This window comes from Myxocyprinus asiaticus, chromosome 8 (genome assembly GCF_019703515.2).
Source record: "Myxocyprinus asiaticus isolate MX2 ecotype Aquarium Trade chromosome 8, UBuf_Myxa_2, whole genome shotgun sequence".
Classification (NCBI taxonomy): Eukaryota; Metazoa; Chordata; class Actinopteri; order Cypriniformes; family Catostomidae; genus Myxocyprinus; species Myxocyprinus asiaticus.
This window is the reverse complement of record NC_059351.1, coordinates 17,164,837-17,189,258: the sequence shown is the minus strand read 5'-3', so window position 1 is coordinate 17,189,258 and position 24,422 is coordinate 17,164,837. Positions and strand designations below refer to the sequence as shown.

The following is a 24,422-nucleotide window of genomic DNA, read 5'->3' as shown; positions in this document are numbered from 1 at the left end:
TACCAATAGATACTCCACTGAGAAGTGCATGTTCAGCCGCTATAGCGGCAACATAGAATTTAAGAGTTGTCGGGGCAAACCCGGCCCCAAAAGCTTCTGAAAAAATTCCAGCACTGTAGAGACAGGCAGTGAACTGTATTTTCACTTTGCGCTGTACACCAAGAAGCAAAAATATGACACTTAAACTATATAGCCTCCTCAGTAATGGATAAAATAGTATAAACAACAGCAGGGGATAACCCATCATTCAAAAGAGCGCCCCATTGAGGGGCCATACCCATAACTTTCACAAGTCTGGCCGAGGGTGCTAAATGCTGCCCCGTGCCTGAGACAACATGTTCGCTCTGACTGGAATCTCCCAGAGTCGAAAACCATACTTGAGATGACTAATAAAGCTCCTCTAACAGAAGCCGAACCCGATCCTCCCATACCCTCTGCAGACCTGCAGACCCTCGCCAGCACATCGATGCCCAGTGGTGCAGGGGGCGAGAGAGAAAACCAGAGGGGACAGTGCAATGTCTCATTCGAAGCAAACAGGTCCACTTCCGCTCTGCCAAACCTCCTCCAGATTTGCTCCATAATCTGAGGATGTAATGTCCATTCTCCGGGTGTCAGACCCTGTCTGGACAGGAGATCCGCCCCCAAGTTCAACCGGCCCGGAACATGTATGGCTCGTAGAGGTAGTATATTGTCCTGTGCCCACAGAAGAATGCACGAGAGCGCACCCATTCCTGGCGATTGATGTAGGACACCACCATGTCCTGTTGTCCGACTGGATGAGGACATGACTGTCCTGAATCTCTGGAAGGAAAAACCTTAATGCCAGCAGCACCGTGAGCATCTTCAGCCAGTTTATGTGCCAATATTGCCGCTGGCCCATCCAGAGGTCGAGGGAAATGTCCAAATGGAGCCGGTGAACTCAAAGGCATTCCTTAACACGATGCACTTGGTTGGACTGAAAAGCCATTGTGTGTAGATCCAACAGCTGTCTGAAAAGAGCGACGTCCATGCCATTCCAATTGGGGAATATTCTCTAATTCCAGCCCCCTCATTCTGCGGCCGGGCACACTGGTCCATGCATGATCTCTTCCACCACAAGCAGCACTTAGAACAGGTAGTGGAGAGATAGAGAGGACGAGGCCGCTCATCCATTGCCTTATTCATGTGCATTCTCCCAGAATGACACAGAAAAAGACAATAGGGACAAGAGGCCCATTTTATTTCCTTACCGTCTAACAATGAATTCTCTCATACAGCGTTTTTAAATGGTGAAGGCTCATGATGCGCATGGTCTCAAGCATGTGTTGTTCATCAGAATATGGCTGCCGAGCTAGGCCTCAGAGCATATCTGACAAGACTCACACTTCGCTCAGGGGGAGGGCAACAAACACGAGGAGGATTCTGGTGTCCGTTCGCAGATTCTGGTGTCAAATTCCAAATGGCTCCAGCATACGGAGCTCCAAATCTGAAGGTCGTAGAACTGGGACAAGTGGGGATAACGCCTCGTGGTGAGAAATTGTGAGCCTTGATGAATCGCATTGTCCTCGTCGGTCCCTTGTAATGTTTGGAGAAAAAAAACACATTAAACTTGCTCTGAAATTTACACATCGAAATCCTTGCTTCAATGTGAGTCGCTAGAAACAAACATGAGCTTAGACAATTCATGAACTGAAGAACAGAAAATTTGACTCATTGGCGCAAAAGCGAGTGCCTTTGTGGAGCCTGTGACGTAGCTCCCTAGGGGTCATTGCTTAAGTGCCATCAGCCAATAAATTAGCGTGATTGTATAAGGGCTTCAGACCACGTGACACTCGGACGGTGTCCCATAGCGATCATACGCAGCTTGAGTTCCACGAAAGGGAACAGCTGCGCACAAGAACTGTCAAGGTGGTGACTGTTGCTACATCACAAGTTGAATAAACCGCTCTAAAATAAAAATATTCCATAGAGTAGAAGCAAGGTAGGAAGACAGCTAGCAAGACTAGAAAATAAATTCCTGACAGGCTGTAAAAGAAAGGCAGACATGTTATCAAGTGTTCAAGTAAAAGCCTCAAAAACACTGAAGATAAGAAAATATGATGACTCATATCTCGCCATTGGGTTCACTGCTACTGAAGTTGGTGGGGAAGAGCAACCTCTGTGTGTACTGTGTCTCAAGACGCATGCGGCTGACAGTATGAGACCCTGGAAGCTTAAATGTCACATTGAGACAACACACCCTGCCGAAGTAAACAGGACCATTGAATTCTTCAAGAGCAAGTTACATGAACACAAATGTCAGCAGACTCATTTTCTTAACCTCTTACAAAGTGGCCTACCAAGTTGCTAAAAGCAAAAAGCCGCACGCAATAGCAGAGGAGTAGGTGCTTCCTGCCGCAATTGACATGGTTTCTACTATGTTAGACGAGGCAAGTGCACAAAAGCTCAAAACCATTCCTCTGTCAAATAAAACCATCTCGAGATGCATCACTGATATATCTGAAGATATGAGAGAACGGCTTGTTGACAAAATTAGAGGAAAAACACAGATTTTCTGTTCAAGTGGATGAGGCTACCAACAACAACAAGGATTGTCTTTTAATCACATATGTGAGATACATCGATGTGGTCTCAAAAGACTTTATGGAGGATTTGCTGTTCTGCAAATATGTACCTTTGCGCAAAACAGCCGATGAACTCATTGATTCATCATTGACAATTATGTGAAGGAAGCAGAACTGAGCTTGTAAGACTGTGTGGGGATCTGCACTGATGGGGCACCAGCCATGGCTGGGAGACGGAGCGGGCTGCGCACACTTATAAAGCGTATCGCATCTGTAGCTGAGAAGGCGCTCGCATCGAAACAGCTGAATCCCGAGTTGAACATGAGTCCCAATGGCTTTCATGTGGAAAGGTATTGTCCAGGGTATTCAAACTTAAAATATGAGATCAGATTTTTCCTAGAAGAGGAAGGGAATGAAATTTCCAGAATGTTTCTTGATGAAGAGTTTCTGATGAAACTGGCTTATCTGAGTGACATCTTTGACTAGCTCAGTGAGTTGAATTTTCAGTTGCAGGGCACCAAAACACTCTTGCCACAGCTGTCAGATATGATACTGTTATTCACAAGGAAACTGGACATTTGGAGAAGGAGACTTGAACAGTGACATTGATGCATTTGAAAATCTCAAGTCATTCATTGAGACTAACAAGCTGCAGAACAAAATGCTTCCATGTGTGAGAGATCACATCTCAGCTTTAAAATCTAATTTCCAGAAATACTCCTCTCTGAATGACAGCAGCAAATATGACTGGATCAGAGACCCATTTGTGTCACCACCACTGACCACCTTCAGCACAGAGGAGGACGAGCAGTATATAGAACTCCCATCTGACTCGGCAATGAGAATGCGGTACGCATCCAGTACCTTAGCTGGGTTCTGAATTGGAGTGGAGCAAGACCACCCCCTGATTGGCCAGCAAGCAGTAGCAGGACTGTTGCCTTTTGCCACTTCTTTTCTTTGTGAGAAAGGCTTTTCAGCAGTTGCCTTAATCAAAACAAAATACAGATCAAAACTGAATATTGAAAATGAATTGATAGTGGCAATCTCAAAACAACAACCCCGCTTTGAGAAGATTTGCCAAGGAAAGTAAGCACACACAAGCCATTAATAGTGATTGAATATGATGTATTGAGAAGTTATAGGCCTACTGTTTCTCAGTGTTAGTGTGAAGGACGTTTTCCAGATGTTTTCTAATAAGTATATGCTTTGTTAATTTCTATGTTCAATTACTTGTTTCAATAATAATAATAATAATCGTCATCATCATCATAATAATAATAATAATATTTTTTTTTTCTTTCCTATATTCAATAACTTGTTTCAATAAATAATAATAATTATTATATTATATTAAAAATTTTCTTGTTCACAACCCGGGAACAGAATAAACAGTACTTTTGTACATAACAAAGTCCTTGAAATAGCCATGAGGTTTCAAAATCCTACCAATTCTACTCGTACTCAGCTCAGAGCAAGGAGACTCCTCAAATAAACAGTCCCTCAGGTGAGTTGGTTTGCTCAGTCCGGGGAGAGAGTTTCCCCTCTCTCCCACATACCACCAACTCAAAGAAAGGAGAGGTCGGAGGGGAAGCAGGAGTGTCAGAAAATGTCTTGAGACGGGAGAAATAGGCAGTGTATATGACCCAAGTCATAATGTACTACCTTCTCAAAGTCCAAAGGATTTATAATCCAATATGTCAGTCCTGAATCTGCACACGATTCCATCACTTGCACAATCTTATAAGGTCCCTTCCAGTGGGGTGCCAGCTTCATGCATCTCTCCGCTGGGTTGTTGAGCCACACCATAGCACCCACTACATAGGGCTGATGCCGAACTCTTTCATCATGGTACAGTTTCTGCCTCTCATGAGCATCCTCACTGTGCATTCATTCACTACTTAAGGCAGAGTTCAGTTTTGTCACCAATAAAGAAACTAAATCGGCATCGGACCCAGACGTTTGTGATTCAAGCACCCAGGTAGGTATCAGCACATCAGTGGGAACCCGTGCTTCCCGCCGATGGATCAGGAAGTATGCTGTGAAATGAGTGTTGGAGTGGGGTGAGGTGTTGTATGCAAAGGCCACATGCTTCACAAAACAGTCCCATTCCCCAACATCAATCAATCAATGTCCGGTTAAAACACTCTACCATTCCATCTGATTTAGGATGGTAGGCCGTGGTCCATGACTTTTTAATTCCAAGCATTCGGCAAAGGCTCTGAACGACCTCTGCTTCGAACTGACGGCCCTGGTCAGAATGTATAGTCATAGGAATGCCATGAATCAAAATATAGTCCTCAAAAAGGCAATGCGCAACAGTCTGTGCAGATTGATTAGGCAGGGCATACAAATTGACAAATTTGGTAAAATAGTGCTCTACTACCAGCACATACCGGTTCTCTTTTGTGGTTAAGGGCAGCTCTAAGATGTCCATTGCTATCCTCCCAAATGGGCGTGTTGTCTGTGACTCACCTATAGGAGCATAGTGTGTTGGCACAGGACCACAACGAGTCTGATATGCTCTACACTGCTCACACCATTCTTTAATGTCTCTGAAAACAGAAGGCCAGTAGCAGATTTGTCTCGCCTTCTTCCACACACGTTCAGAGGAGAAATGGGCTGAGGCTAAACCACCATGCAGCTGCAACAAAATGTCTGGTAAGAGAGCAGAGGAAACAACAAACTGATTAATTAGGTCACCAGAGAGGTAGGAGACAACAGAACAGCACAACAGTCCATTAACGATTGAGAGATGATTAAATTCAGTCCAGAGGTTCCTTAACCACTGAGAGGCTCCTCTCATGTGTTTCCTTGAAGGCCTCCATGCTAACTCTACCCAGTTAAACACAGTTTTGATATCAGGGTCAGAATTCTGCAAGGCCCTGAGGTCAGATGCATTAAATAACAATGCACACAGGGAGAGCAAGGCTTCTGAATTGACATTTGAGTCTGTGACAGTCATTGTCTCTATGGGGTCAGCAGACCCAGGGGAGCATTGCATGTCAGCATGTAATTGTGTAGAGCCCACAACATTAATTTACAATACCTCCTTAATACCAGGCTCAGTCACACTCAGGCCAGGTGTCTCAGGACGTCGAGAATGCGCATCCGCATTTTTGTGGTGATGTCTATCTTTATGCACTATGTTCCAATTAAGCGGATCCAGCTCCAGAATCCATCTCCCACTAAGGCCCAGGGACTACAGCTTTCCTCAGTCACCCCATCTGCCAGCAGGGCAGAAACTTGTCTCTCTATTTCGGCTCTTTTCTCAGGTGATGCACGATATGCACACTGTTTGATGGATGCATGCTCCCCTGTCCTGATGTAATGTTTTACCAGCATGCACCTACCAGCATTCTGTTCAGAGGAGCTGAAGATGTTGCTGTGCTCCAACAGCAGTGCAGAGAGTGTAGCCCTCTGTGATGTTGAAATTGGTGACTCATCCAGCGACACGGTAGTTGCTACTTGAGATGTGGTTGCTGCAGCCACGTTCACTGTAGCATGACAAAGAGGTTGGAGGTCAGATTCATCTACCGAGTAAAACTCACCCAGGTGCATTCCTTGTTTCAGTGATATGTCCTGCCCAGTAAGATTCAAAATCCGGGCTTTTGTCAGTCCGCTTTGCACCTTGGTGACAGTGTGAGTGACCACCAAACTCAAGGAACCAGGAACGTTTGGCTCTAAGTAACTAATAAAGTCAATTGATAAATGGGCTGTGCTGGGTGGACAAACTTGAACCGGCACAATTGACTTACTTAGGGGTGGGAGGGTCATGGTGGTGGCCAAAGACACATTGCAGCATATTGGAACAATGTCTTTGCTAGTAAGGAGAGGAACAGAGATGTCCCATAATTGTAGTTTTGCTTGGCTTATGTCAAGTAAGGCATGGTTTTTTTAACAGAAAGTCCCATCCCAACAACACTGTTTGTGTGGTTTCTCTCAATGCATGAAAGACATGCTGCCATGATTCAGTTCCCAGCTGAAGTATAACAGTGATGGTGCCCAACGTGTCTAGTATCTGTCCATTTACGGAACGAGCCGCCACATAGTCCTTTTTAATGGGCGGTTGCAAAGTGCTGGCACTGACATGCGAATGTCTGCACTCATAAGAGGCACACTGGAACCAGAGTCTACCAACATTGAAACCACCATGCCTTCAATCACTCCTCTTACATATGATATTAGTAGTACATTGCCAGCGCTGGTGTCATCACTAACGTCCTTTGTTACCGAATTACTGTCATTGGTGGTGCTAATTTATGGGCCCACGGGCAGCACAGCTGGTGTTTGGGCCGCAACAACAGCTACAGTCCATTTCCCAACCCACTTCCTCATCCTCTCTGTTAGGAGACATAAAACACACCCCACGCTTCTTTGGTTCCTCCTCATAGTTTACATCTGAGAGGGTTACGTCTGAGAGGGTTTGGGCTGCATCTTGCAGGGTATCTAAAAGTGTATCTGTCTCTGTAATCACGAAATTCCTTAAATGGCTTACATTCATCTCTGTGCAGAAACATTTTTCTTTCTGGTGAACGGCCTCTCTGTGGTCCATCAAAGAGCAGTGACTGGCATCCATGACCCCAACAGCTACATTGACACAACCTGCTTGACTGTAAGCGGGCCGCAACCCACTCATCCAAACTACCAAGGCTTACTGTGGCTTTCAGTCTTTGGTTCTCTTCTCCCATACGTCTCAACTCCATTCGCATGTCTCTCATTTCCTCTGCCAGTTTGTCTACTGCACTATACAGTCCTCTGTTATCAGTTACAGATTGAACAGCAGCCATTGCCCTCCGAATTATTATTAGAGGAAGCATTAATTTGCAAATAACCCATTTTCATTGCATCCCTGGCATTTTCACCCCGACCTGTAATTATCAGTGCCTCCTCCAAGTCCATTGCACCTTGCTCATGGCATTTTGCTCTTAGCACTGGATCCAGTCATGCAAGGAAATGACAAATTTTTTCTTCTCTTTGTGCATTATCTATGTACACAGGAAAAGCCTCGTTAACCAACCTGCTGATCTCCGTGGCGTACACTTCCAAACTCTCCCACGATGTGTGAGGGCGGGCCGATAGACTAGCTCTGAAGCAATCCATAAACTGTGTCCAAAAGCCTATTTGAGTCTCTCTTTCACCGCTTGGTAAACCGCCTGAACAGTGGCAGGAAGGCTGTCCAACAGCAGAAAGGCTGCATTATTTAAAGGGGTTGGTAAAATCCTCACCAGTTCGTGATTGTAAGATGCAGCGCCGTCTTCCTCCATGAGAACTCCGACCTCAAACTGCCGTGCACAGCATAGAAAACTCTGCTTATTCTAGTGGGAGAACGGCGGCGGCAGCTCAATCCTCTCATGCCTGTAACTCTTGTCGTGGTCCAGTCTCAGAGAGAATTCATCCTTGTGTTTAAACCAAATCTTGATGTCGAAGGGCTCGCTCATGCGTTCTAATTAGCGAATAACTTTGAAGCTACGCTAAATAGTCAAACACCCACCGTAGCACTTTTCCTCACCAAGACAACCAACACAATAAAACTGCTGCCACCAATGTAATGGAGCACATGAAGAGGGGTTCGCCTAACACTTGTGGATAGTAAAATAATAAATAGAGACCATTTAAATGTGAAAAGAACTTTTCTTGCTTTTTATTGTAGCACACGTTTCAACTCAGACTACACACATTTTCAGTGCACCAGGAGAGCATGAACAGACCACCTGCCTACGGCAAGCCCCAAGGGAAATACATACCACACGCACCTATACACTTTACAGTAATGCCTTCCAAAATGGTCAGAAATCTAGGGGTAACCATCGATAACAAACTAAATTTCACAGACCACATCTCAAAGACCGCAAGATCATGTAGATTTACACTCTACAATATCCGGAAGATAAGACCCTTCCTCTCTGAACATGCCACACATCTTCTTGTTCAGTCACTTGTCATAACTAGACTGGACTACTGTAACACTCTCATTGCAGGCCTCCCTGCAGGTGCAATTAGACCCCTGTAAATGATCCAGAATGCAGCAGCACGTCTGGTCTTTAATCAACCAAAGGGAGCGCATGTTACACCACTCCTTGTCACTCTCCACTGGCTGCCGGTTAATGCACATATCAAATTCAAGGCTCTGATGCTGGCATACAGAACAGTCACTGGGTCTGCTCCAGTATACCTAAAATCATTTCTGCAGAGCTATGCGCTCACTAGAAGCCTGCGGTCGGCTAAGGAACGTCGCCTTGTTGTACCAACACAAAGAGGCACCAAAACACTTTCCCGGACTTTCGGCTTCATCATACCACATTGGTGGAATGACCTTTCCAACTCCATCCGTGAAGCTGACTCACTTTCTGTCTTCAAGAAATGACTAAAAGCACATCTTTTCTATGAGCAAACCAGTCACTAATTAAAACAAACAAACAAACCAAAAAAAAAAAAAAATAATTATTGTTGCACTTTAATCTGTTTTGAATACTATTCTGATCCTAGTGAAACTTTTGTAATATGGCACTTTTTCATACCACTGTCTCCTTAAGATGATTCGCTTATGTTTTCCTCTTTTGTAAGTCGCTTTGGATAAAAGCGTCTGCCAAATGAATAAATGTAAATGTAAATGTAAATACACTGTGCACAGTATTATTGTGTTACATCAATACAATCTATCAAAATTAAGTATTTTACACTACTAATGTGTTTTACGTCCTTAAAACACGTGATGACATCCAAAGGACTGTATAAACGAGGCTTTACATAGTCCTCCAAAACAACATTTAAAACAGGCGCTAAGGCTTTGTTCACACACCACACTGCAAGGGAAATGTGATTTTGTTTTCTTAAATCTGATTTTTTTGACTGGCTGTTCAAATCGAAAGTTATATGTGGCTGGATATAATTTATGTTCAGACTAGGCCATCCATATGAATTTTCATTGTAAAATGCAAACTTGCTTAGGTTCACCATGTGTGAAAATGTTTGTCATGAGGGGATTATCCAAATCTGAACACATCAGACAACACCATAAATATGAAAAAGGATGGCATATACCAGTAGTTCTAAACCCTGTTCCTGGAGGCCCCCCAAAACTGCACATTTTGTATATCTCCCTTTTCTGACACACCCAATTCAGGTTTTGGAGTCTCCACTAATGAGCTGATGAGCTGAATCAGGTGTGCCTCCAGGAACAGGGTTGGGAACCACTGGCATATGCAATGAAATATGACATGTGTTCTTGTCGCAACACTTTACATAACAACCTGTCGAGCGCATAATTATGAAAATCAACATGCAATCTGATCTGATCTTTCAGACTGACACCCATTTATAATATATATATATATATATATATATATATATATATATATATATATATATATATATATATATATATATATATATATATATGTGTGTGTGTGTGTGTGTGTGTATACCAAAATGTTTCTTAGGCTTTTTTCAGACAGGCAGCAAAAAATGTGATGTGTCTGATCTAAGTCACCTTCGTAAGTGGTTTGAAATCCAAAAAAATAAATTAAAAAAAATTAATAATAATAATAATAATTATATATATACAGGTACATCTCAATAAATTAGAATGTCGTGGAAAAGTTCATTTATTTCAGTAATTCAACTCAAATTGTGAAACTCGTGTATTAAATAAATTCAATGCACACAGACTGAAGTAGTTTAAGTCTTTGGTTCTTTTAATTGTGATGATTTTGGCTCACATTTAACAAAAACCCACCAATTCACTATCTCAGAAAATTAGAATACATCATAAGACCAATAAAAAAAAAACATTTTTAGTGAATTGTTGGCCTCTGGAAAGTATGTTCATTTACTGTATATGTACTCAATACTTGTTAGGGGCTCCTTTTGCTTTAATTACTGCCTCAATTCGGCGTGGCATGGAGGTGATTAGTTTGTGGCACTGCTGAGGTGGTATGGAAGCCCAGGTTTCTTTGACAGTGGCCTTCAGCTCATCTGCATTTTTTGGTCTCTTGTTTCTCATTTTCCTCTTGACAATACCCCATAGATTCTCTATGGGGTTCAGGTCTGGTGAGTTTGCTGGCCAGTCAAGCACACCAACACCATGGTCATTTAACCAACTTTTGGTGCTTTTGGCAGTGTGGGCAAGTGACAAATCTTGCTGGAAAATGAAATCAGCATCTTTAAAAAGCTGGTCAGCAGAAGGAAGCATGAAGTGCTCCCAAATTTCTTGGTAAACGGGTGCGGTGACTTTGGTTTTCAAAAAACACAATGGACCAACACCAGCAGGTGACATTGCACCCCAAATCATCACAGACTGTGGAAACTTAACACCGGACTTCAAGCAACTTGGGCTATGAGCTTCTCCACCCTTCCTCCAGACTCTAGGACCTTGGTTTCCAGATGAAATATGAAACTTGCTCTCATCTGAAAAGAGGACTTTGGAACACTGGGCAACAGTCCAGTTCTTCTTCTCCTTAGCCCAGGTAAGACACCTCTGACGTTGTCTGTGGTTCAGGAGTGGCTTAACAAGAGGAATACGACAACTGTAGCCAAATTCCTCGACACGTCTGTGTGTGGTGGCTCTTGATGCCTTGACCCCAGCCTCAGTCCATTCCTTGTGACGTTCACCCAAATTCTTGAATCGATTTTGCTTGACAATCATAAGGCTGCGGTTCTCTTGGTTGGTTGTGCATCTTTTTCTTCCACACTTTTTCCTTCCACTCAACTTTCTGTTAACATGCTTGGATACAGCACTCTGTGAACAGCCAGCTTCTTTGGCAATGAATGTTTGTGGCTTACCCTCCTTGTGAAGGGTGTCAATGATTGTCTTCTGGACAACTGTCAGATCATCAGTCTTCCCCATGATTGTGTAGCCTAGTGAACCAAACTGAGAGACCATTTTGAAGGCTCAGGAAACCTTTGCAGGTGTTTTAAGTTGATTAGCTGATTGGCATGTTACCATATTCTAATTTTTTGAGATAGTGAATTGGTGGGTTTTTGTTAAATGTGAGCCAAAATCATCACAATTAAAAGAACAAAAGACTTAAACTACTTCAGTCTGTGTGCATTGAATTTATTTAATACACGAGTTTCACAATTTGAGTTGAATTACTGAAATAAATGAACTTTTCCACGACATTCTAATTTATTGAGATGCACATGTGTGTGTATATATATATATATATATATATATATATATATATATATATATATATATATATATATATATATATATATATATATTTATTTTTTTTTTTTTTCGGATTTCAATCACATTGTTTGCTGCCTAGAAACGGCACTAAAGTGGCGTTTTCTTTGTAAGACTGAGCTATTCTGTCTCTGACCACCAGGAGGCAATGATCATGGCCAGCGTGGAGCATCCTCATCTAGTGCGTCTGTTGGGGGTCTGTCTGAGTCCCACTATCCAGCTGGTCACTCAGCTGATGCCCCACGGCTGTCTGCTAGACTATGTACATGAGCACCAGGAGAACATCGGCTCCCAGTTACTGCTCAACTGGTGTGTGCAGATCACAAAGGTAAGGATAATTTCCTGTCTTAGTAGTATAACATTTTAGCAAGCATCCCTGTACATAGGAAGATGTGTGTTTTTATATGTTGCCCTGGTTTTAACTTCGGAAAATGTTTATGTTTGTGTGTGTACTTTAAAGGGAGAGTTCACCCATAAATAAATAAATATTCTAAACATGTATGATTCCCACCCCCAGCCCCTGGGAAAGACACAAGGAGATTTTTCAAGTACAAAGAAAATAATTTTAAAAAGTTCATGTTACTATTATGTGTCAACTCCCCATAGTCAGTTGGCAGCCTCTGACATAATGATGTACTGTTGACTGGGTTTATTTGTCACCCTGAGTCGATTTGCAGAATATCAGTCTCTTCAGTCAATATATGGATTGATCCACTCCCTGTAATTCTGGGCTCATCAACTACTCTGATATGAAGTAGTTGTATTGGAATCGTACAGTCTTTCTTTGCTGATTTTAAATCAGTAATTAAATAATATGCATGTAAATAGTAGGAAGTCTGAAGTTGAAAGCTTCTGTTGAAGATATGCAAATATCATCATCCAAATTCATTGGTAGCAGTTAACTAATATATTAATTCTTTTTTTAATATTATTTGTTAAATTGTTATTTTATTTTATTTTATTTGCTGATGGAATTTATCATAGCTGCTGGGTTTAATTTGTGCACCACTAAGGGCACCAAACAGAACGTCATGGTTACTTGTGTAACCTCCGTTCCCTGATGGAGGGAACGAGACATTGTGTCGATGTAGTGACACTAGGGTTCACTCTTGGGAGCCCGAGACATCTCTGGTCTTTGATAAAAGGCCAATGAAAATTGGCGAGTGTTATTTGCATGCCACTCCCCCGGACATACGGGTATAAAAGGAGCTGGTATGCGACCACTCATTCAGGTTTTATGCTGAGGAGCCGAGATAAGGTCCGGCCATTTCAGCGGGTAGTTCAGCGTTGTGGCAGGAGGGACACAATGTCCCGTTCCCTCCATCAGGGAATGGAGGTTACACAAGTAACCATGACGTTCCCTACCTGTCACTCACTCGACGTTGTGTAGATATAGTGACACTAGGGGTCCCTATACGAAACACCACAACTGGATGAACTGTGTTATGTGAACTGGCGGTGTGTGGTGGGCAGACTACTGTGTGCCACATAGCCAGCACACCAGGTCAACACGTAACCTTCCCCAACATAGTAATGAGTGTCAAATGGCCCTTTGGGGACAAGTCGACTACCCAAAAGATAGAGACAGGCTAACCCAGTCATGGCCTCTTTTCCCCTTCTCTTTTTCCACTCCCTAAAAAAGAAGGGGGATTATCCGACTGGGCCGCCAGGTCTATTTGGGGGGTGTCCCTCCCAAGGGGAAGACACCATGGAGACCATACCTCGCCCAAATAGAGGGGGGGATATTTAAGTGGAAGAATACGTCACATGGTCTTTCCGACCATGTGGAGAGTCTTCAAGGTAGATCCTACCCAACGGGGGAGGAGTTACTACAAACATGGAGACTGGGGCAGAGGGGCTCTGCCCAAGGAAGATGCAGTTTGCCAACAGGGAAACGAATTAGCAGAAGATATATATCGCATGGGGTTAGCCTTACAGGGAACCGCCACATGCGGAGCACCTACCCCAGAACAGGACTCTTAGTTAGCACGTGTACTGGGCCGGCAGCGAGTTTCTCAAACTCGACTGCCACAGGGCTTGGAAGAAGTCAACCAGGGAACAAAGCTTGTGAACACTACTGGGAATTAATGGCACACGTCTTCAGCTCAAAAGGAGGTGGAAGGCGCTATGTGCAAGCGATACACCCATCTGGCTATCCCAGGCTTATCCACTTGCATTGCATGCCACTACCTGGGACGAAACCGGTTCCACCCGGAGGTTGTAGAACCTTGCAAAGGAGTTGAGTGTTGCCCAGCCTGCTTCTCTGCAAATGTCTGTTAGAAAGGCACCCCTGGCCAGGGCCCAGGAAGCTGCTACACCCCTGGTAGTATGGGCTCGTAGCCCTACCGGGGGCAGCATGTCCTGGGCATGATATGCCATAGTTATTGCATCAATGTGCCAGTGGGCGATCCTCTGCTTGGAGACAGCACTTCCTTTCCGCTGTGCACCAAAGCAGACAAAGAGCTGCTCAGAGACTCTAAAGCTCTGCGTGTGATCCAAATAGGTGTGTAAAGCACGCACAAGACACAGCAACGACAGGGCTGGGTCTGCCTCCTCCTGGAGCAGCGCTTGCAGGTTCACCACCTGGTCCCTAAAAGGGGTCGTGGGAACCTTGGGCATATAGCCCGGTCGAGGTCTCAGGATCACGTGAGAGTAGCCCGGACCGAACTCCAGGCATTTTTTGCTGACAGAGAACGCTTACAGTTCTCCAACGCTCTTGATGGAAGTGAGCGCAGTCAGGAGGGCAGTCTTCAAGGAGAGTGCCTTAAGCTCGGCTGACTGCAAAGGCATAAAGGGGGCTCTCTGTAGACCCAGAAGAACTACAGAGAGGTCCCATTAGGGAACAAGGCATGGTCTGGAGGGATTCAGCCTCCTGGTGCCTCTTAGGAACCTGATGATCAGGTCGTGCTTCCCTAAGGACTTACCATCGACTGCGTCGTGGTGTGCTGCTATGGTGGCAATGTACACCTTCAAGGTGGAAGGGGACAGCCTCCCTTCCAACGTCTCCTGGGAAGACCTCTGGGCTCTTCCCATCAGGAAGAACACCACTTAGCGAACAGACACCACTTAAAGGCATACAGGCACCTCGTAGAGGGGGCCCTAGCCTGAGTGATCCAGGGGCCAGACATGGAGATTCCAGAGGTCTGATCGCGGTGCCAGATGGTGCCCCGTCCCTGAGAAAGAAGGTCCTTCCTCAGAGGAATTTGCCGGGGGGGGGGGGGGCTGTCGTGAGGAGCGTGAGGTCCGAGAACCACGTCTGGGTGGGCCAGAAGGGTGCTACCAGGACAACTTGCTCCTTGTCCTCCCTGACCTTGCACAGGGTCTGTGCAAGTAGGCTCACTGGGGGAAACGCATATTTGCGCAGGCCAGGGGGCCAGCTGTGTGCCAGCTGTGTGCCAGCGTGTCTATGCCAAGGGGAGCCTTGGTGAGGGCGTACCAGAGCGGGCAGTGGAATCAACTCTGGATCGACTCCAGGAGACGGTGGGTGAGTTGTGACATACAATGAGAGTGCAGACCGCCTTGGCGGTTGACATATGCTACCATTGCCATGTTGTCTGTCCGAACTAACATGTGCTTGTCCTGGATCAACGGCTGAAACCTCCGCAGGGTGAGCAGAATTGCCATCAACTCGAGGCAGTTGATGTGCCAATGCAGTCGCGGGCCCGTCCACAGGCCGGCAGCTGCGTGCCCGTTGCAAACAGTGCCCCAGCCCATTTTGGAAGTGTCCATCGTGACTACGATGCGCCTGGAGACCAGTTCTAGGGGAACACCTGCTCGTAGAAATGAGAGGTCGGTCCAAGGGCTGAAAAGACGGTGACAGACCGGCATGATGACCACGCGATGTGTCCCGTGGCACCATGCCCATCTCGGGACTTGAGTCTGAAGTCAGTGCTGAAGCAGTCTCATATGCATCAACCCGAGCGGGGTGGCTACTGCCGAGGATGCCATATGCCCCAGGAGCCTCTGAAAAAGTTTCAGTGGAACCGCTGTTTTCTGTTTGAATGCCTTCAAACAGGCCAGCACCGAAAGGGTGCTCTCGTTCGTAAGGCACGCTGTCAAAGAAACTGAGTCCAGCTCCAAACCAAGAAAAGAGATGCTCTGAACCGGGAGGAGCTTGCTCTTTTCCCAGTTGACCCGAAGCCCTAGTCGGCTGAGGTGTGAGAGCACCAAGTCCCTGTATGCGCACAACATGTCTCGAGAGTGAGCTAGGATTAGCCAGTCGTCGAGATAGTTGAGAATGTGAATGCCCACCTCCCTTAATGGGGTAAGGGCTGCCTCTGCGACCTTCGTGAAGATGCGAGGAGACAGGGACAAGTCGAAAGGGAGGACTTTGTACTGATACTCCTGACCCTCGAATGCAAACCACAGGAAGGTCTGTGTTGAGGAAGGATCGAGATGTAGAAGTACGCATCCTTCCGGTCTACTGCCGCGAACCAATCTTGATGCCGGACGCTTGCCAAAATGCGTTTTTGCATCAGCATCTTGAATGGGAGTCTGTGTAAGGCCTGGTTCAGTAATCGCAGGTCCAAGATTGGCCTCAACCCACTGTCTTTTTTTGGTACGATGAAGTAGGGACTGTAAAACCCCTTCTTCATCTCGGCTGGAGGGACAGGTTCTATTGCGCCCTTCCGTAGGAGGGTAGCGATCTCCGCACGCAAGGTAGCAGTGTTTTCGTCCTTGACCAAGGTGAAGTGAATACTGCTGAACATGGGCGGGCGCCTGGCAAACTGAATCATCTAGCCGAGTCGCACGGTCCGGATCAGCCATCGCAACGGATTGGAAAGCGCAAGCCACGCATCCAAGTTCCACGCAAGTGGGACCAAGGGGACAACGTCGTCGGATGTACCAGCAGGTGGGGCTTCGTGGCGGGGCGGAGCTCGAGGTGCCATGTTGTGGCCGTGCTGAGTCTAGGGACATCGAAGCACTTACCTGGCTCCTTGTGACCACCCCCGGAACAGCCTGGGACGGGGGAGGAATAGACCTGTCCTTGTAACCCATGGAGACTGCCACATCGGGGGTGGCTGTGTGCCACAGCTGGACACTCAGGGGCTGAAAGACCACCACTGGAGCACCAATCCTGCAAGGAAAAACCCGTGGACAGTAGTCGTGATGACCGTGCACACCGGGTATGTGACCCAGGGAGGAAGGAAACCGCTCTTTTGCTGAACTGTTGGGTACTGCAGCCACTTGGGCATGTGGCAAAATCAAACAAAAAAGGCCCTCCACCAGGGAATGGAGTGGTCTTCTTACCAGCTCATGGTGAGTGGGTTTCTTCGTCCTTGGGTCGCCCATCTCAGGGGCGTTTTGACAACCTCCGTGGGTTCTTAGCAGCCGACTGTGAGACTAGTGGTGTCTGCTTCCTGCGGTGGGCTCCACGCCGGGGCCTGGCCAAAGGGGCGGGCTGCGGCGGAGCCGGTGCAGTCACCACAGGGGGACGCCCTTGGTGATGAGCAGACGGGATGCGGGATCTTGAGCCGTGCCGGGGCAGGTTGTGCCGGATAGCCTCCGTCTGTTGCTTCACCGCCGAGAACTGCTGGGCAAAGTCCTCGACGGTGTCGCCGAATAGGCCAGCCTGGGAAATGGGGGCAGCAAGAAACCGTGTCTTGTTGGCCTCACCCATCTGGACCAGGTTGAGCCAAAGGTGGCGCTCCTGGACCACTAATGTGGCCATCGTCTGCCTGAGAGACCGTGCAGTGACCTTCGTCGCTCGGACAGCGAGGTCAGTCGCCGAGCGCAGTTCCTGCATCAAATCTGGGGCGGAACTACCCTCGTGCAGTTCTTTCAACGCCTTGGCTTGGTGGACCTGCAGGAGAGCCATGGCATGCAGGGCAGAGGTGGCTTGTCAAGTAGCACTGTAGGCTTTAGCCATCAGGGATGACGTGAACCCACAGGGCTTGGACGGGAGCTTAGGGCGTCCGCGCCAGGTGGCGGCGCTCTGCGGGCATAGGTGCACCGTGAGCGCCTTATCCACCGGGGAAATCGCCGTATAGCCCCTGGCCGCCCCGCCATCGAGGGTAGTGAGAGCGGGGGAACTGCGGAATTGGGGCCGGGCAGTAAAAGGTCCCTCCCACGATTTCGTCAGTTCCTCGTGCACTTCCGTGAAGAAAGGCACTGGAGTGGGGCGTGGCTGCTTTGAGCGGCGCCGCGAGCACAGGAACCAATCATCAAGCCGCGAGGGTTCAGGGGAGAGCGGAGGGTTCCACTCTAACCCGACGCTCGCGGCCGCCCGGGAAAGCATGTCCTTCATTTTGGCATCAGCCTGTGACTGGGCAATCGTCCCCAAGGGGGGGAGCCCAGCTGAGGCTTCTTCGTCTGACTGGACAAGCCCGTTCTCCAATGCTGCACTCGAGAGCTCATCATCTTCGTGGGCTCCAAACAAGAAGCCAGACTCGCCATGAGACGAGCCGGCGGACTCATCCGGAAGCCCGACTGGGGCAGACGAGCGTGCTGTGGAATGGGAGGTCCACGGGGATATACCCAGCGGAGGCGATCCCATTGGGGTCCCCAAATCGCCCCCAGTGCTAGCTGCAATGGCCTCATACCCGTAGGTAGAAGGACCGAGGTGTGGAGCCCCTGGGGTGGCTCGCTTTCTTACAAAAGCAAGCCGCAACCGCAACGTTGCCATGGTCATGTTCTCGCAATGAGAACATGAACCATGCACAAACGCTGCCTCTGGGTGAGTCGTGCCCAGACACGAAAGACAGCGATCATGACCATCAGAAGTTAAGAGATATCGAACGCAACCAGGAATAACACACAATCAGAAAGGCATCTTTAAAAAGACGCATCTCTAAAAAGACGTTCCATGTGTGCCGCTGTTTTAGAGAAATATACTTTTTTAGAGGAAAAGTCTCTATCAGAAAATATACTCTCTTTGTTTTCTGCCGAAGCTCCCAAGGGCGTTCTCTGCAGTGCACCAGTGCAGAGGAGGGAGAAGCTGCTGAAATGCGCCATCAGATCCAGCAGAGGTGAATGAACAGTAGAATTCAGCTCAGTGAACATGACCGTTCGGCTCCGAAGAGAAAATCTGAATGAGTGGTTGCATACCAGCTCCTTTTATACCCGTATGTCCGGGGGTTTGGCATGCATATACCACTCGCCAATTTTCATTGGCCTTTTATCAAAGACCAGAGGTGTCTCGGGCTCCCAAGAGTGACCCCTAGTGTCACTACATCGACACAACGTCGAGTGAGTGACAGATAGGGAACTGCAAAGTTAACGACAGTTACCAAACAGGTTTCTCAAACATTCCATTGGTTGTTTAAACAGGCAGTTCCACCCCAAACTCGTGCCACTGGTTGCTGCTCATGCAAGCTAAGCAATGTTTTAATAGTGTTCATGTATTTATTAAGTATTTGAACATTAAAAAAATAATAATACACACATCACATTTAACACTGTTTTCCATCATTCAAGAAAATTATGTCAGTAAATGTATTGGATTAAAGTAATGTAGGTTACAAATCCTTCTGTTTTTCTAATGCTTAATCTTACATTTGAAGGCATGCTGGGTAAATGAAGGCAAATGGTGTAGAAAGCGGAGGTGCGTGGATACAAAAACAGAGGGGAGTGGATACAGTGACATCCAGGACAGAGAATCGCGGTGACCTTTGTGTGCGCACATGTTAAGTCTCCTGTGTGTTGCGGTTGTACAGAGACGACAGTTCCACCTCTAAAAAACTAAATTGTGCCAAGACAAAAAATGACCAAAATGGCAATTGCGAGTGGGGTGGCCAGGCTTCGGTCCATGGTGGACAAAGCCACCCCTGACCACCCCCCAACTCCGCCCCTGCATCTAAGCACTATCTGTTTCAACTTGTGAACATGCCACAGTTTATTAAATAAGTTTCAGAACAAGGGCATTTATTCACCACATATACTTTTTAGACATGCAATGAACCCAAACTAAGCTATAATCACAACAAAACAAAAATCACAAATATATATATATATATATATATATATATATATATATATATAATTTTTTTTTTTTTTTTTCTTTAAGTTCTCCTCCCTGCCAGAAAGTGGTGATATACACAAATAATGTGAATTGCCAAAAACAAAAGAAGAATGTGAAAAAGGAGATTTATAGGGGAAAAAAAAGGACTAAAATATTGATTTGTTTCTACCCACACCTATCATATTGCTCCAGATGATATAGATTTAACCACTGGAATCATATGGATTACTTTCATGATGCCTTTATCTCCTTTTTGGACCTTCCAAGTTCTGGCCTCCATTCATTTGCATTGTATGGACCTACATTATTATTTGTTTTATGTTCTTACTTTTTACAAATACTGGAGCTAAAAATTTGCCATATAAATAAAGGTATAATTAATTAGCTAAATTAAATCACAAATCCCTTTCTCAATTTTGGGGTATTAAAACATAATGGGCTCACGCAAAATCTAGAAAAAAAATAAATAAATAAATAAAAGAATATGATTGCTTTTGAGGGTTAATTCTGCAACTGAGAAATATAGCTTGGAGTACTTTAAGGACTTTGTACATTTAAAGGCTTTGAATTTAACCAATCCAAATGAACAAAATGGCCTCTTGCTTGGAACCTGTCCAGAAACAATGAAATTAATTGTCTCAGAATTTCAGTAACTTGCTCTAATTTACTGAAGAAAAAAAAAAAGAAAACTCTGTTGTTTACTCACCCTTATGTTGTTCCAAACCTGAATGACATTTGGTAGTATCTATCTCTTTCTATTTCATGACATTTTCACACTGCATGCACCTTTAACTCTGTTTCACTGGTATTAGAATCAGTCATTTAATCTGTTGGCTGTAAATGGATTGAGTTCAAGAGATGTGTGCAGTTTTGCTGTTACTTAGAGCTTTGGTCATTGTTTTAATAGCAAACCACTCAACAGCATTGCCTGTTTCTGCCTTGGAATTCTGCTGGTGATACATACCTGCTACTGGAGGTTTTCCTGGGTCACATTGTTACAATGTAAACAGCCAAATTCTCAATGAGCTGCCAAACTGTTACTGCACACAGTGAAATGATAATCTCAGCATGAAATTGTGATTACACTCATCACGGGATGGTGTCAGACTAGGATACAACCATGCAAGTATTTAGGGCAAAAAGCCCCAATGCAGAGGCAAATGCAAAATGTTTGAACTGCAGTTCATTGTTTTCCATTAATTAGGAGGGTGGATTTGTTTCAGAAAGTGCAAAGTGGGCTGACATTGACTGCTCCAATCAAATCTGTCTAGCAATAACAGCAAATATGGATGGATGTTGGCAAATTGTGGACAACATATGTGGACTGTGTCCACAGTAAAGCAGAGTCTGATCACAATGCCAGCTCACCTACTTCAGGACCAGGACTGTCAGATCCAGTCACATTCCAATCACTCTTGAGTCAACACACATCTTAATTAATATCATCTGGTATAAGTGGAGCATGGGACATTTGGCATCAGGTCACTTCAGTCTTAAATGTGAATTTGGCGACAGTAGATAGAAAGTTCTGCTGCTGAAATTGGTCTGTGCTTCCTGAAATTCAAACCACTACCCCCAGTGGCCAAAGCTTTTTGAATGCATGGGCATGTGTGCGCTCTACATTCTGGGTAAAATGTCCACAGAGCGGCGCCAAAAAACGAGTTGTATTTTTAGTTGTAAATACTGTAATACAGTCAGGTATGCATATTTTATCAACTCTACTCACTAGCCCAAACCCTAAACCTAACCATCAGTGAATTAAAAATTTAATTTCAGAGCAAAAATGCGACCTCCGAATTACGCTTACCATTGTGTGAACTGAACCTGTGTCTCGGAGGTTGCTAGAGTAGCAATTGAGGGAAATGTTTTCACATTTGAATTGATGCAAAAAATGTCAGTATGCTTGTCATTAATTCGGCTGAATGAGGTTGATTTCAGGGTACTTGAATTTTCGAACATGTTGATTTCCTATGTGATCATGTTGGGAATTGTGGTGGTATTGTAGATGGTTTGCAATGGATCATCGTCCAATCTGTAGAGGTAAAGTGACCAAACTTAGCAAGATACTCTTCACACTTTTGCTATTGCATGAATATAGATAATCTGAAACAGGAAACTGGTAGTAGAAGAAGACCATGATACATTTCAAATGAACAATCAGAAGGCCCCTAATGGCACTACTATAAAGTGCAACAGTGTGATTACAGAAGTAAAAGCCCCATTCATTTTGTCCATAGGAGAATTTATTTTAAAACAAAACCTCATAAGCCTTTAAAAAACTGACCTACCACACCAAGAGTACCAAGGTAGGTAATCGATGGTTTATTCTTCTTTTGAAACCATCAGCCCATGTTATTTCATTTATTGTATTTTTTAATCGCAGAGAAATATTCACTAATTAGAGAATCTCAGACAACAAAGTGCACCAATAGAGCTCTGGAGTGACGCATTGTGAATGACACAACCCAGTCCTTTCAAATGACATGTATTTCTGTATATACTTTAAATATATTGATTCTATAACAACTTCAAATGAATAGTTTTAGATTTTTTTATCATTTTTATTTCTATTACGTCATTTGCAATACTTCATGGGATTGTAGTTCATTCCCCTGTTAAAGAGTACACAGTCTTGTACCTTTGTCTTTTTGTCTGATTTTTAAATACTTTTTTTGCTTAAAATCACAGTCTGTAATGTTGTGATTTATCAGAGCTGGTTTGTTTGATTTGGTTTAGAACTGTTTATGAAGGGTTTTATGAAATTTCTATGGAAAAAATTAATGGGAAAAATACTTCGGTACCAAGATGGCTGACAAAGTGAGCAGGCACTGTTATTATTTAAGAGGGGGTTGCCGCAAGGAAAGTGATGTTAGAATTCATAATTTCCACCCACAATATTACGGTGCTTGCACAAATTCTCCAAAATGTGTTTCTTTGCTCAATTAGACATTTTGCAGTTTCTCTCTGTCCTGTCTTGAATTTTTAGCCCATCTTTCATCAGAAACTTCCCTTTGTGAGACTTCTCACGGGGAAGTGATCTTCTGCCAAGATTCACTTTTTTGCATACTGTGTGTGTATGTTCTCCAGAAAAGCAGGATTCTGTGAGCACCTCTATGGCATTTCCAAGCACAAATGGCTTTCTCTTGCTGCAAGCATTTCTCCTTTGGCCTCATAACAGAGTTTCATGTCCCACAAACCTCTTATCCATTCCATCTTTCATTTATCCATGAAGAATCCAAATGAGAATCTTCTCCCAGTTTTTGTATTAAATATTTACATACATATTTAAATTTACATAAAATGTATTTTGTTGGTCTGTTGTATAGAACAATACCCAATGGTTTTCCAAATTGATTCCCTCATATGAATAATCTAATGTAGGACATACTTTAGCTGCACAATCAACACATTCTCAAATAATAAATCATTAAAGAAATATTGTTAAATACTTGCACTTTTTTAAACTTTTAGATTACTTTTTTAGATTAATCTTATTGTGTTCCAGGATATGGAACCAATTTTAAATGTATTTGTTTTTGCAGGAAGATGTAACCAAGTAGCCTAACATTTATTTTACATATTAATTTAAATTCATTTTAAACTGGTAAAGGATCACAGTGGCGAATGTACAGTTGGATTCTGCTCATTTAAAGTATCACAAAGGTAATTTGGTTACTTACTGATTAGTGGAACTGCTTAATGGGATTTCTCATTTGTTTCACAGCCTTTTAAGCAATCCTCATCTACATTAATGAGTATGTAAATGTGTGATTGTCTATTAAACAGTGGGATTTTATGTGTAGGGTTTGAGGGTTGTAAACTGTTGACACCACTAGTAGCACTGGGCTTAATTTGTAGATAATTGCAGTTTGTAATGGGAACGAAGAGTCAAGGCCATGTCAGCAAGAGTGTCATTGAAATTATAGCCATTATTAGAAACGAAACATGGAAAGTAATGGCATTCTGGTTTAATTTGCACCTTCATCTTTTCATGGCATTTAATCTCGGTGTAGCACTTCTCAGTGGAAGGAGGAGGCGAGAAGCAGATTTCCTGGTTCAGGTAGGCGTTTTTATTTTTCTTACTGCAGCACATACACACTCGCAGGGCTTTATGTTGTTGGAAAACACAGTCTAAAAATATCCACAAACTAGCTTACACAATAAACTCTCAGCTTTGCAATTTTAACAACTTATAACTTCATCGTCCATGCCCAGGCTCTCTCTCATCTGAGTGCTGCGTGGCCCTATTTATGCCGCTCTCCCGGTGCTCACTGAAGTTAGAGACTGGTGTTAGACATAATTTAGCTCAGGTGTAAGCGCCCTTACCGCTTTCTCTCTCTCCGGAGAGATGCTTGACCACGCCCCCGCTGCCACACTCGGCCTCTCTTTCACTTGGGACTACAAGAAATGTAAGAGAGGTTCGCGAACCTTTCATTATATCCCACTTGCCAACAGTTCTCACTACTTAACTGTGATAATTTTATTTCTTACATCTATGTAAATCTTGTGCGTGGTGCATACTGAAAGAACATAGCCATGAAACACAATGCAGTATATACATATACAGTGCATTCAGAAAGTATTCAGACCCCTTCATTTTTTTTTTTCACATTTTGTTATGTTGCAGGCTGAAAGCCCACTGGGAATTAGCAAAAAAGCACCCAAAGGACCATCAGACTGTGAGAAACAAGACTCTCTGGTCTGATGAAACGAAGATTGAACTGTTTGG

General features: G+C 44.5%; 1 protein-coding gene across 1 annotated transcript in view; it reads left to right on the top strand.

Annotated features, from left to right (window-relative positions):
• Nucleotides 1-24,422, top strand: part of LOC127445109 (receptor tyrosine-protein kinase erbB-4-like) — a 342,336-nt gene that overhangs the window by 275,078 nt on the left and 42,836 nt on the right. Inside the window, exon 20 of the mRNA XM_051704908.1 lies at nucleotides 11,876-12,061. Coding sequence (XP_051560868.1) covers nucleotides 11,876-12,061 — 186 coding nt within the window. The remainder of the gene's footprint in view (nucleotides 1-11,875; nucleotides 12,062-24,422) is intronic.